The 13,139-nt window shown below is 45.6% G+C and overlaps 2 protein-coding genes across 2 annotated transcripts in view; both read right to left on the reverse strand.

Annotated features, from left to right (window-relative positions):
• Positions 1-51: 51 nt before the first annotated feature.
• Positions 52-5,072, reverse strand: RPL31 (ribosomal protein L31). The gene is made up of 5 exons (XM_030950982.1): positions 4,943-5,072; positions 4,257-4,373; positions 2,583-2,708; positions 682-794; positions 52-225 (listed from the first exon to the last, which is right to left on the reverse strand). The coding sequence occupies exons 2-5, from the start codon at positions 4,361-4,363 to the stop codon at positions 194-196; spliced, it is 378 nt and encodes a 125-aa protein (XP_030806842.1). The 5' UTR covers positions 4,364-4,373; positions 4,943-5,072; the 3' UTR covers positions 52-193.
• Positions 5,073-8,076: 3,004 nt separating this feature from the next.
• NPAS2 (neuronal PAS domain protein 2) overlaps positions 8,077-13,139 on the reverse strand; it is a 104,942-nt gene continuing 99,879 nt past the window's right edge. The window contains exons 19-21 of the mRNA XM_030946839.1: positions 12,687-12,779; positions 10,589-10,775; positions 8,077-9,430 (exon numbers count right to left, since the gene is read on the reverse strand). Of these exons, the coding sequence (XP_030802699.1) occupies positions 9,242-9,430; positions 10,589-10,775; positions 12,687-12,779 (469 nt within the window). The 3' untranslated portion in view covers positions 8,077-9,241. The remainder of the gene's footprint in view (positions 9,431-10,588; positions 10,776-12,686; positions 12,780-13,139) is intronic.

Consider the following 13,139-nt stretch of genomic DNA (forward strand, 5'->3'; position numbering starts at 1 on the left):
ATTCACATGTAACAGAATCTAGTGTATCTTCAAGTAAATTACAACTTTATGTTCAAATTCAAAGAAAGCAAGATATTTTAAAAGGCTGGTACCTGTTCAACTCAATGCTTCACAGTTGAGAGCTTGAAAAGATTGGACAATAAAAAAAACAACTGAAGAATATATTTATAGTTTTATTGTAATGGAAATCCATTTAATTTTCATCCACATTGACTGTCTGTAGACCTGCAAAACAAGACCACCACCTGTCATATATATGGAAGTCCTCCCAAGAAAGTACACCTACAATTTCAAGGGTAGTCTGCTGATCTACTTCTGGAACAGCAAATTATATAGACAAGTATTTCTGCAAACGCTAAAACAAAAACTCAGTTGCATTTACAGAATTGATTTTCATCAGATGACAAGCAGAGAGAGCTTAACCTGCCTGAGTTTTAACAGTAGAAGATGGGCTTAGTGACTATGGCCTGTGTTTTTCAATCTCTCAAAATTTACATGATCATTTCACTCCTTTTTGATGTGGATCAGGGAGCCCTGTTCCCTACAGCAAAGCCACGTTAAGCCCGTGGTTTGACTCCTGCAGTGTGCTTTTCATCTGAATTTTGCACTGCAGGAGGAGCTGTCCTGCTTTGCTTCTTGTTCAGAGACACAGCATGGGAGATGCATGAACACCTTCCTTACCTTTGAATGTTGTGACTGGTACGTAGGTAACCAGAGTGTACAGCTTGTTGGGTGAATCCTCGTCCTCGTTGCGCTTTCTGGACAAACGCACACGGATACGGTAAGGAACATTCCTGAAATGAAGGTGGCAGATTAATCTGCAGTGAAGTGTGTACTGAAACCCATGAATTCATAGGAAAGTTCTTTCTCAACATCATACCAAGAGCAAGATCTTGTACCTTAATAGACTGTATTGTTTGCCTTAAAGGAGCTCTTTCTTGTTTCTTTGTTTTGCTTGGTTTTATTCAAGTTAGCAGGTAAGATTTAACTGAGCCTTTGGTAAAATAAATTCATAGTCCACTAGAAGCATAAAGTCAGAGGTGCATCATCAGTCCACTACTGAGGAAATGCACCTTGAAGATGATCATCAAGTGAACATGACCAGCAAGCAGCTGTTAGTAACAAGCATTTCTTACTACAATATAAAATAGTGAGGAAAAACTGCAACAATCTACCCTGAAAGCCCAAGGCCTCTGTCAAAACTCAAAGAGTATTGCCTATCTTTATGTCAGAAGCTGTGGAAATTCTTGTGAGCATCAAGCCTGAACCAAGATCTTACTTATGGGCACAAAACTGATCATAATTTCTTCCTCACAAAGCCCATGGAATCGTTAACTAAATTGTTTAATGATTTTGTTTGTAATAGGCAAATCACAGCTTAGTGTCCTCACCTAGTAATGCCCAAAATATGCTGTAAGGGGAGGCACAGAATTTTTTCTCCACACCATTTTCCACATAACCTGCCACTTTGAACTCAAGATTTTAGGAGACTCCTGCTCAGAGTACTATGTGAAGGAACCTGCTCCTCCTCCCAGCTGCAAGAATAGGCTTTTTTAAGAACATACTTATTACATCAGGTGGACATAGCAGTTAGACACAGGAACTGGCTTTGCTTTATTCCCTTCCTGTCAAAAGCATTTTTCACTAATTTATGTAGGTCACTGACTACCATACCAGCCAACATGGTGATTTTGGCCTCTGCTGATCCTTCCAGAGGAAGATACCTTACTTTGCATACATTATGTATTCTAACTAGTAAAAACTGCTGATTCACACTGGAAAGACTGATGTGGTGACTCCTTGCTCCACAGACTGCACTTGCACCAGTCAATATGAGGGAGTCTTGGCAAAGCACTCTATGTATGTCATTGACCAGACCTAGGGATCTAACTCCCAGAAGACATGGTTTAAACCCATGTGCATCTCTCAAAGCATCAATCCCAATCAGTTAACCTTTTATTACAGTTTAAAAGGTCCCACTCCCCACAGGAGTTCTTTTGGACCATTTGACACATGTCATATCAGCTGCCTTAGTAGCAGTGATTTAACACAAGTAGTTTTTGGTCCCCAAACTACTTATTTTTTTGTACTGTCAAGAAAAGATTAATGGCCCTGTTGAAAATACACCTCCTTTTTGCAGCATTTGTTCAGCATGCTTCAAAACCTAATCCTGTTTAGACACACTGCACAAATCCCACTCAGCCTGGGATTGTAGCTAGCACTGAAAGATCAGGTTTATAAAAACTATCTGCTGCAACAGGGATCAAGGTACTACAGTATTACAGTACCCCAATCCTTTCTCTTTCCTGCCCTCAACCCCCAAACCTGCACTCCTTCTTTCCTTTGCTTTATTCTTATTAAAAGTAGAAGAAAATTCTTTCAACCCCAGAGTTCACCAAAGCTTTGTTACAAACATGCCAGGGTAGCTGACCAGAACACAGAGGTGACAGATTAGGTTAGTGTGCGCACCACAAGAAAGAAGCATTTGCAAAGAAAACACAAATACTGCAAGAAGTATACTATTTTTTCCTAATCCTTCACGTTTTTTCCTTTAGCCAGTAAAGAAAATGGCAAAAACCCACCTTATTCCTTTAGCCCAGACTGCCTTGTTGAGTCTGGTATCAATGCGGACGTCAGGAGTACCCATCTCCTTCATGGCAAATTTGCGGATTTCCTTGAGGGCGCGTGGTGCTCGCTTCTTGAATCCCCTGGGACAAACACAAGAGCCATTTCTTTAACTTGAGGACACTGTCGGCATTAGACACTTGTTCCATGTGTTCTCCCGACATAACCCCCCCCCCCCAAGCACTGTGCTGAACAGTCTGACAAGAACCAGCCTGAACTAGAACTGCTGAACCAGCCTGAGTAGACCTTCACCCTGGCAGGCAGATGCTAACTTTAATAGAAACCACTTAGGGAGAATAATTTCAGTAAAATTTTGCAACCACAAGATCTCCTGGATCTTAAGCCTTCATTTTAATGTCAACACGTTTGAATATCTCAGTAACACTGAAGAGCTCAGAGGTGTCACAGACACTCTGAATAAAACCCCTATGAGCAAAGCAGTGCAACAATAGTAACATAAACATAACCATGATAGAACTGTATCAGTATTGAAATAAACAGCAGAAGAACAAAATTGATGTTATTCTGAATATCAGAATAACTTTTGCTGAACAGTACCTGATGGTTACCTTCTTTCACGCTATCAGGACTGCACCAACACCACCATCAGAATTGTTTTTACTCCCCCAGTACAGCCTGTCCCATGCCCATTGTGGCCAGATCCTGCAGGACTGGGCATCCACAGCAGAATTAAGAGCTGCATTACGAGTGTTCTGCCATATTTATTATACCCATACTGTGACAGGGGCTGTGCCAGTAGTGCCTGAGGTCCCACAGTGGGTTATATTCAGTTATATTATGTGCACACTGCTGTTGATACTTTGTGCTAGAAATGGGAAGTGGGTACTTGATCCCAAGTGAGACAAGCGCTAAATAAAAAGCATTTAACTCTAGCATATCATGCCCAAAAAGAAAGGTGGACAGAAGGATCACCAGCATTAAAACAGAATGAAGTGCCAACCAACAGGCAAGGCCAGAACACCTTATTGCCAGAGTACCACTGTCTCCCATTCCCAGCCATGGTTCTGCAATGCTCCACTGCCTCAATTCTCTCCTATTCCATGTCAGCCACTGCACCAATTGCTTGGATTTGGATGGTGTCTTCCATGTGCTTGCAGGCACACAAACAGAATGCAAGGGCACTGCAGCTTCCTCTGAAGCACTTCACTACAGCTTCATGAGGTTCAGCATCTGGTCAATCAAAAAGCTACTCTTACCTACACACAACAAATATCCTTTAACACGAATCATATCCCAGTTTACACCTCACACAACTCTGTGATAAACATGAAACCAATAATTTGACTACAGCAGTATTTAATTTCTGGAACTTTCCCAGTGGGCTGAAGTTTAAGCATTTGCTTGGGAAAGAATGACAGAAGTAAACTGATCTAACTTTAGCTTAAGTCCCAGAACACTCACAGTCACAGAAACGGGCTTATTCCTGAAAGCCACAATCCAAGGCTTGGGTTGCACAGGTACAGAACTTCTGCCTTGCGACACAACAGAGGCACAAGGGACCACAAACACAACACTCTAAGGGAAGTCCTTCTCTGCTCTTTAAAACCTACCGAACCCACTTCCAAATGCCACTTCACAGAAGGCAAATTTCGCTGATAAAAAGAACTTACACGCCATGGATCCGCTTGTGAATGTTGATGGTGTATTCCCGAGTTACTACTTCGTTGATGGCAGAGCGCCCCTTCTTCTTCTCGCCGCCTTTCTTTGCGGGAGCCATCTCAGCGACGCTGAAAGGCACCGCGCACACATCAGACGCAAATCTCGGACCTTCCCCGTCCCGTTCCCTCCCGCCGTCCCCAGCCCATTGCAAACCGCACAACTCCCACATGCAGAAACTTAAACCCAAGCTCCATTAACCCCCGCGGTCGCACCAGTCGCAGGCTTCACGCAGCAACTTCCCAGCACCACAGATGCTTTACTTCCATCTCCCCGAGAAAAGCAGGAAGCACATCCGAGATTCTTGGACCACCTCGCACTAACATCCTGGCCAGCCCCAAGCCCCCTCCCTCTGCAAGGCGACCCAGGAGCGCAGCTCAGCCCGTCCCGGGATGAACACGACGGGGCCAGACAGCACGGGCCATATCCCCGCCCCATGAGTCCCGCAGGCCTCCCGGGCCCGGGGAGGACAGGAGAGAGGCCCCATTCCCGCCGGACGCGGACGCGCCGGGAGATCCCGGCCGGTGTCCCCCTTGTCGGGCCGCCTCCGGTGCCGGGCCGGCCGCATTGGCGCCGCGCCGCGGGCTCTGCGGGGCGGATGGAGGCGGATTCGGCGGGAGCGGCACCGGGCCACACTCACCGTGCCCGGGCACCAGCCGGAAAGGAGCGCGCGGGGCACGCTGGGAAACAGGAGCTCTTCCGGCATCAGGCTGGGAAGCGACTGCGCCGGCGGCGGGAGGGGCTGGCCCGGGGGGCGGTGTCTGGGTGTGCCCGTACCGGGGCTGTGCTCTGGAGCGGTGTCAGGGTGTGCCGGTACCGGGGCTGTGCTCTGGGGCGGTGTCTGGGTGTGCCCGTACCGGGGCTGTTCTCTGGGGCGGTGTCAGTGTGTGCCGGTACCTGGGCTGTGCTCTGGTGTCAGTGTGTGCCGGTACCGGGGCTGTGCTCTGGAGCGGTGTCAGGGTGTGCCGGTACCGGGGCTGTGCTCTGGGGCGGTGTCAGTGTGTGCCCGTACCGGGGCTGTGCTCTGGGGCGGTGTCAGTGTGTGCTGGTACCGGGGCTGTGCTCTGGTGTCAGTGCGTGCCCGTACCGGGGCTGTGCTCTGGTGTCAGTGTGTGCCCGTACCGGGGCTGTTCGCTGGGGCGGTGTCAGTGTGTGCCCGTACCGGGGCTGTGCTCTGGGGCGGTGTCTGGGTGTGCCGGTACCGGGGCTGTGCTCTGGGGCGGTGTCAGTGTGTGCCCGTACCGGGGCTGTGCTCTGGGGCGGTGTCTGGGTGTGCCGGTACCGGGGCTGTGCTCTGGTGTCAGTGTGTGCCCGTACCGGGGCTGTGCTCTGGTGTCAGTGTGTGCCCGTACCGGGGCTGTGCTCTGGGGCGGTGTCTGGGTGTGCTGGTACCGGGGCTGTGCTCTGGTGTCAGTGTGTGCCGGTACCGGGGCTGTGCTCTGGTGTCAGTGTGTGCCCGTACCGGGGCTGTGCTCTGGGGCGGTGTCTGGGTGTGCTGGTACCGGGGCTGTGCTCTGGTGTCAGGGTGTGCCGGTACCGGGGCTGTGCTCTGGTGTCAGTGTGTGCCCGTACCGGGGCTGTGCTCTGGGGCGGTGTCTGGGTGTGCTGGTACCGGGGCTGTGCTCTGGTGTCAGGGTGTGCCCGTACCGGGGCTGTGCTCTGGGGCGGTGTCAGGGTGTGCCGGTACCGGGGCTGTTCGGTGCTCGCCCGCTTCCTCTGTAGGGTCTCTCCCTTTTCCTTGGAGTGCTGTGTGAGGCGCAGTGGTGCTTCCAGCAGGCATTTTGCCTCTTGCAGATCTGGAGCTCTTGCTCCCGAGACAGAACCGAGGTATCCAGGCGTGGGGCAGTAGCCTGATGTAACCACCCCACCTGCCCGGAAAACCGACCTGAGCTGAGGGATTATGTTGGGACAAGCTGGGTTTTGGCTATAATGAACTAGAACAGCCCAGCTCTATCAGGAGAACTGGTGTTGCCTTCTGTGTGCAACAGAGAACAAGGACAACAATCCCAAACTGGAATGTGTGTATGGGGAAGAGCATGAAAAACTAAGTCTTGACATAAATCTGCTCTTGTGAGCTGTCTGTATCCTTCCAAACAATGTATTAAACCAGCTCAGAAGGCGGCAACCCCATGCTATTTACACCATCTCCCTGTTAACAGCTTACAGCACTACTGGCTTTAGAAAGTTAAGTGTTTGCTCCAAGGCTGAGTTAGCTTTGGACATACCACTGGCAATTGGGAGAGATGTGGGTTTGTAATCCCTGAGAGTAAAAACAAATTCTTAAAGGAATTTTCCCTCCCTGTGTCTCCTGTCATAGTAGGTGAAATCCATCAGCTGCTGCTTCCACAGGTATTTCCTCTGAGGTGCTCCTATTCCTTCATTATCTCTTCCTGGATGAACTTTGGGCTTACAGATTTGTCCCCTTCTTTCCCAGGAGTGTCTGGGATGTATGAAGTCAGCCTCTAGTGTAGCCAACGGGCCTTTGCTTAGGTTTGTCTATAGTTAATGGAAGGAGTGAGGTTTCTTCAGACACTAAGTGAAACTTTCACATCTAGCTTTCTAATCTTCATCTGGTGGGGTCACTCTTGCTTCACTGAATAAAAGAATTTAAAGGGATGAGCAGGCTAATTCACCCTGGTAACTAAAGTTAGCAGTAAAAGTGCTTTCTTAGAGACCCAGTACTTGATTCCCTCATCTTCTCTCAATGAGGGATGAAGGACTGAAATACACATGCACCCATCAGTGCTACCACCCAATCTTGCAGTTGAAGCATCGGGGTAATTTTGTCAATGGATTTTCTTTAGGAGATTTTTAGCTTTTTCAGAACTCAGGGCAAATACGCTTTTTTCCTTTCCATAAAAGCTTACTTTCACAATTTCCAGCTCCTAGCTTATCTCTATTGTTCCCCTATGGCATAGGAACCAGAGCATGTGGGCCCTGCTGATGTGATCCTTGCTACTCAAGGAAGGGAAGGCAATGTGTGCACTTTGCTGAACTTCATGCTGGCTCCAGTGGCCGCAAGCTGCCCTGAGGGCCATCCCCTTTCAGTCTTACTGAGGGGAATGAAGACATTCCTGTGCTCAGTTACCCACCTCAATCTGTGCTGGAGCTTCTCCCTGTCTGCAGAGGAAAAGCAAGCCTGTACCTTGGCTGCTCCATCCTGCAGTCAATTTGAATTTAACATGAAAAGGAGTCTGCACAAGGATGCTAAAGTGGAAGCCTGTCTACAGGGCAAGTATTCCAGAACAGATGTGCCCCAAAACTCAGGACACCAGTGTCTTAATACACTGAAGCTGGACATGGGTCAAAGCCATGGTCTATGCTGAATCAAACTGTTCTTTAAACCATCTGTTTGGTGCTAATATAAAACTCTTTGGTTGGAAGTACAAAGCTGCCTGAGGTCTTTAAAGGTGCTTAAAGTTTTAAAGGTGCTTAAAATGAGCTGTCTTCACTTGCAGATAATAAAACTTCCTGAGCTTTCATTCTCAGTGTCTATGCCATGACAAAAACTACAAGGGAAAATACTTGGTTTTGCTAACTGGGTGCCCAACACCATTCAAGTCTGTGGCTAAGATTAAAAGTCTAAAGTGAATCACATAGTTCAACAGTCACAGGAAAATGTGTGCAAGTCCTGCAATAAAGCCTTTTGGCTATTTTATTTTATTCTACAAATAAAGACAACTGTCCATCATTAAATGGAAAAAAATAATAGTTTGAGTTGTATATAGCATGAAACAGTAGTTCCCTTCACAAAAACATTTCTAATTAATTAGTTTATTACAAAATACCCACTCACAAAAAAACACAAGCACAATCTTTATACTTGTGAAATGAGTTGATATTTCATATACAAAATAATTTCCACATAATTCCATATAATTTTATTTTATATAGAAATAGGTCATTATTACAACAGCTGTACAATACACTACTTTTTATTTAATTATTACATAAAATCTTTCTTAGAAACATATCAACGGAAAACATACAAAAAAAGCGAAAAGTGCATTTTCTTTTTTTTTCCTCCAAAGGAAAATTTAATCCTAAATGTTATAATGAAAGAGATATGTAATAGTCTGCAGCATCCCAAGTCAGTGGGCCAAAACACAGTGCATATTTCTCAGAGACTTGGAGTGGGTGAGTTTAGATTGAAGAAGAATTCATGTTGTACTACTGGAGAATTGCATGATTGTGCTTACAATTTGAGTTCTCCTTTGCAATCACAATTCATGTAGGAAACAGTCCAGTGTGGGTTGTGGGTTTGTTTTTTTGGTTGGTTTGTTTTTAGTAATGAAGAACAGTTAGGGTAAGCTGCATAATACTTTTTAGATTCTAAATCAAGGGTTATGAGCTGTAGACCATCATCACCAGTGGCTGGGCTTTTTCTTCCATTGGATGTGCTAATTTGGCCACAAGAATAAAGAAACAAACTTCTCTTTACAGAAAGTGCCTAGTTTTCTCATCTGTGCAGTTGTGCAAAATAATAACAATAATCATAATAAAAATAATCTCTTGTTCTCTCCTCGATAGACCTTTGACGCAGTGCTTTTCATACACAAAAGAAGAACTGAAACAGTGAAGGCCAAGTACCTCATGAGTCTGTTGACAGTCTTTTGGAATTGCCAGATGGCTTCCAGAGTGACATGCTGGGATTGACCACCTCTTCCTGTGCTCCCAGTGGTGATGGAGGCTGCACAGGATAGTGCTCCTTTTCATTTTGCTCTGTCATACATCCTGTGCTCACGACACAGCGCAAACGGAAGCCAATGTGCCGGGAATGCGCTGTCCATGGCAGTCTGCACTCTGGGCGTACTTCTGTCATAGAGCTTGGAAAGAAATGCTTGTGCAAAAGCCAGAACAGTAAGTACAAAGTCATTCTCTTCTGCCCCATGTGCCCATTGGTTAAAGCTAATCGTGCATTGATTGTGCTGGTGGGACTCTATCGCAGTGGCTGTGGTAAATTTGATGATTCTGATAAACTATTCCTTCTTCTTGATGTTAGTTGTTGTTGTTGTTGCTGCTGCTGCTGCTGTGTCTGATGATACCCCATATTTCCTTGCTGTGGTGAGTAAGATGGCAGGAGCAAAGAATCAGGTTGTTCATTGTGCAAAGAACTTGGTGTTTGCACCTACAGATAAAATAAAATTTATCATGGTGTTTGATTCTTTCACGTGTTAATGCTCTTTGTCCTCAGGTTACAGGGTGCTTAAAAATACTACTGATTTGCTGGCTTCTATTTCTGGAGCTGTTTGGCATGAGGTTAGCATAACTAATGCTAGAAGTAATGGACATAGATTGCAACAAAAACCATTGCAATTAGGCATTGAAAAGGTTTTCTCACAGTAATGCACTGCCTGGGATGTGCAGGTTATCCTGAAAAGCCTGTTTGGGAACTGCATGGGTGAACATGTCAGAAATGGCACAGATGGGTGGCAGAAATGAAACAGCATTTTCTAATGTGCCCATGCTCTCCCTTCTAGCCCTTCCTTTTCCTGAGCTTACAGTCGGGTGTGACCTTGCAGTGTTGAAGCTGATGTGAATTTTGCAGATGCTTTATTGGAAACAGTATCTGCCAGATTTTTTCATGAATTCTCAGGCTATGATAAAGATTTCATTTCAATAACAAGAGTTTAATAATTTGAGGTTGGTTATACTCTTTCAGTGATGCCAGTGGATATGTGACCACGTTTCGTAGACTCAGTTCATCTCCTGTTGAACTAATACAGACACACCTCATTTCCCCCCTTTACTTTAATATGTGAGAATTAGGTCAAAAAATAAGTATTTTTACATCCTCAAATCACCTGGTTCTTCCAGGCAACATGCTCCACTTTATCTTCTTTGCCTTGTGGAGTTGAGAAAATATGTTAGTTTCCTGAAGGGATCCAGATATCTGATCCAGATCTATTTTATGTTGATGCCGGTAATTAAAAATTATCTTTTGACTTGTAAACTAAGCAAATTTTATACTGAATAAAGAGAACAGAACAAATCCTAAGGCATTGATTTTCTCCAGCTGGAAATAAACTTTAAATGTATCCAAGATAATCTGATTATGCTTTAAATGTACAGAATTAGTAATTTCCTTTTAAATATTCTGACTGCTCCCACTGCTCCCTTGCTCTACTAGTACCGGCCACTGTAGCAGTGTGTCACACGTCAGAATCTCTTAAAGGGACATTTCTGCCAAGATCAGACTCCAGGAGAAACCTGGGGCCCCGTTTGCACAGCCCATTTACCTTGTTACTCTGTGTGCACACTTCACACATCATCCTCTTTGTCCTACCTGCAGGTAGCGTTGTTGCTGATGCTGTTGGTGCTGGAGTTGCATAGGTGGCAAGGAGGATGGCTGGGAAGGAGGGGTAGTGGTGAACCCTTGGTTTAACACTGCTTGTCCCATCAGTACGATTGGAGAGCTGCTGCTGGAAGTCTGCACTTCCAAACTTGGAAACATTTGTTGGGTTTGAGAATACCTAAGGAAGAAAGAAGCAAAACAATCAAGAACAAAGTTTTGGAAACAAAGGTCTTCTTTTAGAAGGGGGATGGCAATCCCTAGTCTTCCTAAATCATAGAATCACAACATGCCGTTGTTTGGGAAGGGCCTTAAAGACTGTCTAGTGCCAACCTGCCTCCCATGGGCAGGGACATCTCCCACTAGTCCAGGTTGCTCAGAGTCCCATCCACCAATCTGGCTTTGAACATTTACAGGCATAGGGCATCCACCACTTCTCTGGGCAACCTGTTTCAGTGCCTCACCACCCTCACAGTAAAGAATTTCTTCCTAATATCTAATCCAAACCTGCCCTCTTTCAGCTTAAATTCACTAACTTTTGTCCTATTCCTATATGCCCTTGTAAAAAGTCCCTCCCCTTCTCTCTTGTAGCCCCTTTTAGATACTGGAAGGCTGCTGTAAGGTCTCCTTGTGCCTCCTCTTCTTCAGCCTAAACCCCCCAGATAATTCCCAATAAATGATTCCAGTGCATGGGACCTGCTAATATGAACAACAGCACTACTGGCAGCACTGCTTTCCCTTACTCTGCGCATGAGCTGGGCTTGGAGGGAAGAATACATCTCACCTCAAAATCCAGATCACATTTTAGATTCATTAAGAATTCTGGATTATGCACATCTTGTCTTCAGCCACAGCATTCACATCTCTGGCTCATTAAACCAAATGGCCTTTGATTCTGTTTTAATATGCTGAGCCCTGAACTGCAGCAAGAGAGAAGCCAATGCACCTCGTGTCCTGCTGCCTGTGCTCCCCTGTGACTGCCTGGGGGGCAGTGATCTCCTGCAGACACATGGCTAGGGCTGATTACTTCCTAAGCGGCTCATACACATACTGCCATGTACGATCAGCAGTTCCCATCACCATTAGCCCTGCTCTAGGAACACAAGAAGCCTCTAGAAACCCTCTGGAACGAGGGATGTGACAGAACCAAAATACTCATCTCCTCTTGCCATTCTGCTTTTGCAAAGCAAAACTTAAATATGTGTTGTTTTGTGAAAGGCTGTGGGCAAAACCACAATGGAACTATTGCCAACCCAGCCTAATTCTGTTTATCCTGTAAAGGGTGATGAGATCATAGTGTGGCTTGTGTTCACTCAACAGCTGTTCAACATTAGGGTTTAGTTAGAAATGCTACAGTCTGGGTACTTGTATGAGCATGTGAGCTCCTATACAGGGGTCCCATGAGTCAGGAAGTCTACATGAACTGGGAGATGCATCTTTGCAAGTAAGGCCTCTTTAATTCAGAGGCTTAAAAGCAGAGCTACAATATTTACATTTGACAAATTAACTCAAGATAATCTTTAACAACAATAATGATGTTTAAAAAAAACAAGTACTATATACCTACATTCCTGAGATAACATTAGTAGAGTACTGTTTTGTAAAAATAATTATTTTTAAAGGAATGATGTGCAACAGTTGCTTATTATCAGTTCACAATTAAGTACAGTGACAAAAAACAGCTTAAAAAAAGGTGTATTTTGACCAGTGTGTTCTGCTTCCTTCATCTAAGTTTTGAGCAGACAAAACAACTGAGGTGAGGCTTTCTATTTTCACAAGTCATTTAGCTGAGCCAGTGCTGATTTTCTCACATTTACCTTTGGTGGGTCAGAAGTTCTAGTGCTGAAGCAGGCAGCATGCGAGGGACAAAAATTCCCCCAGCCATGGCTTGTTAAAATGCCAGTGGCACTTTGTGTTTCTCTCTGTCACTCTTCCTGATATGACCAGGCAGGATAAGGCTGACCCTGATGCTGGAAGGCAGGCTCAGCACAGTACACATTCCCAATATTTATAACCACTTCATCATCTTACAAAAGAAGGCTACTTCCCCTCAAAAGCAACTTTGATGTTTTATCTTCGATAAGGCACATACTTGGCCTGGGATCCCGCCATGCTGAGGTCTGAAGGGTGTCTTGCATTACAGGACCCAGGCATCATGGGCTGAATAGGCTGGCTAAGCAACAATCTGGCACATGAGGGACAGAAAAAAAAAAGACATTGCTGGAAGAGAAGGACCATACAAATCCCACAGTGTGCAAAGAGAAAGGGCATTTTCACAGGCACGGCACCAGGCTGAGCGTGAGGAGGTCTGGCCCAGCTGCTGGCTGTGGCAGGCACGTCCTGGGCACTGCGAGGCAGAGGCTGGGCAGCACCTGCCCTCTGGGGTGATCCATGTGCCGAATATACACCTCATAAATCACATTTTTTACCATTACTATCTGCTAGGTATACGGATGCTTGAATAATATTTTGCAACTTCGATTTAATTCACCTTGTGCTCTTCAAAGCCAGCAGCAAGGTATCAGTTTTCATTGCGCTACGGGGT

Source organism: Camarhynchus parvulus, chromosome 1, assembly GCF_901933205.1.
Source record: "Camarhynchus parvulus chromosome 1, STF_HiC, whole genome shotgun sequence".
NCBI classification, from domain to species: Eukaryota; Metazoa; Chordata; class Aves; order Passeriformes; family Thraupidae; genus Camarhynchus; species Camarhynchus parvulus.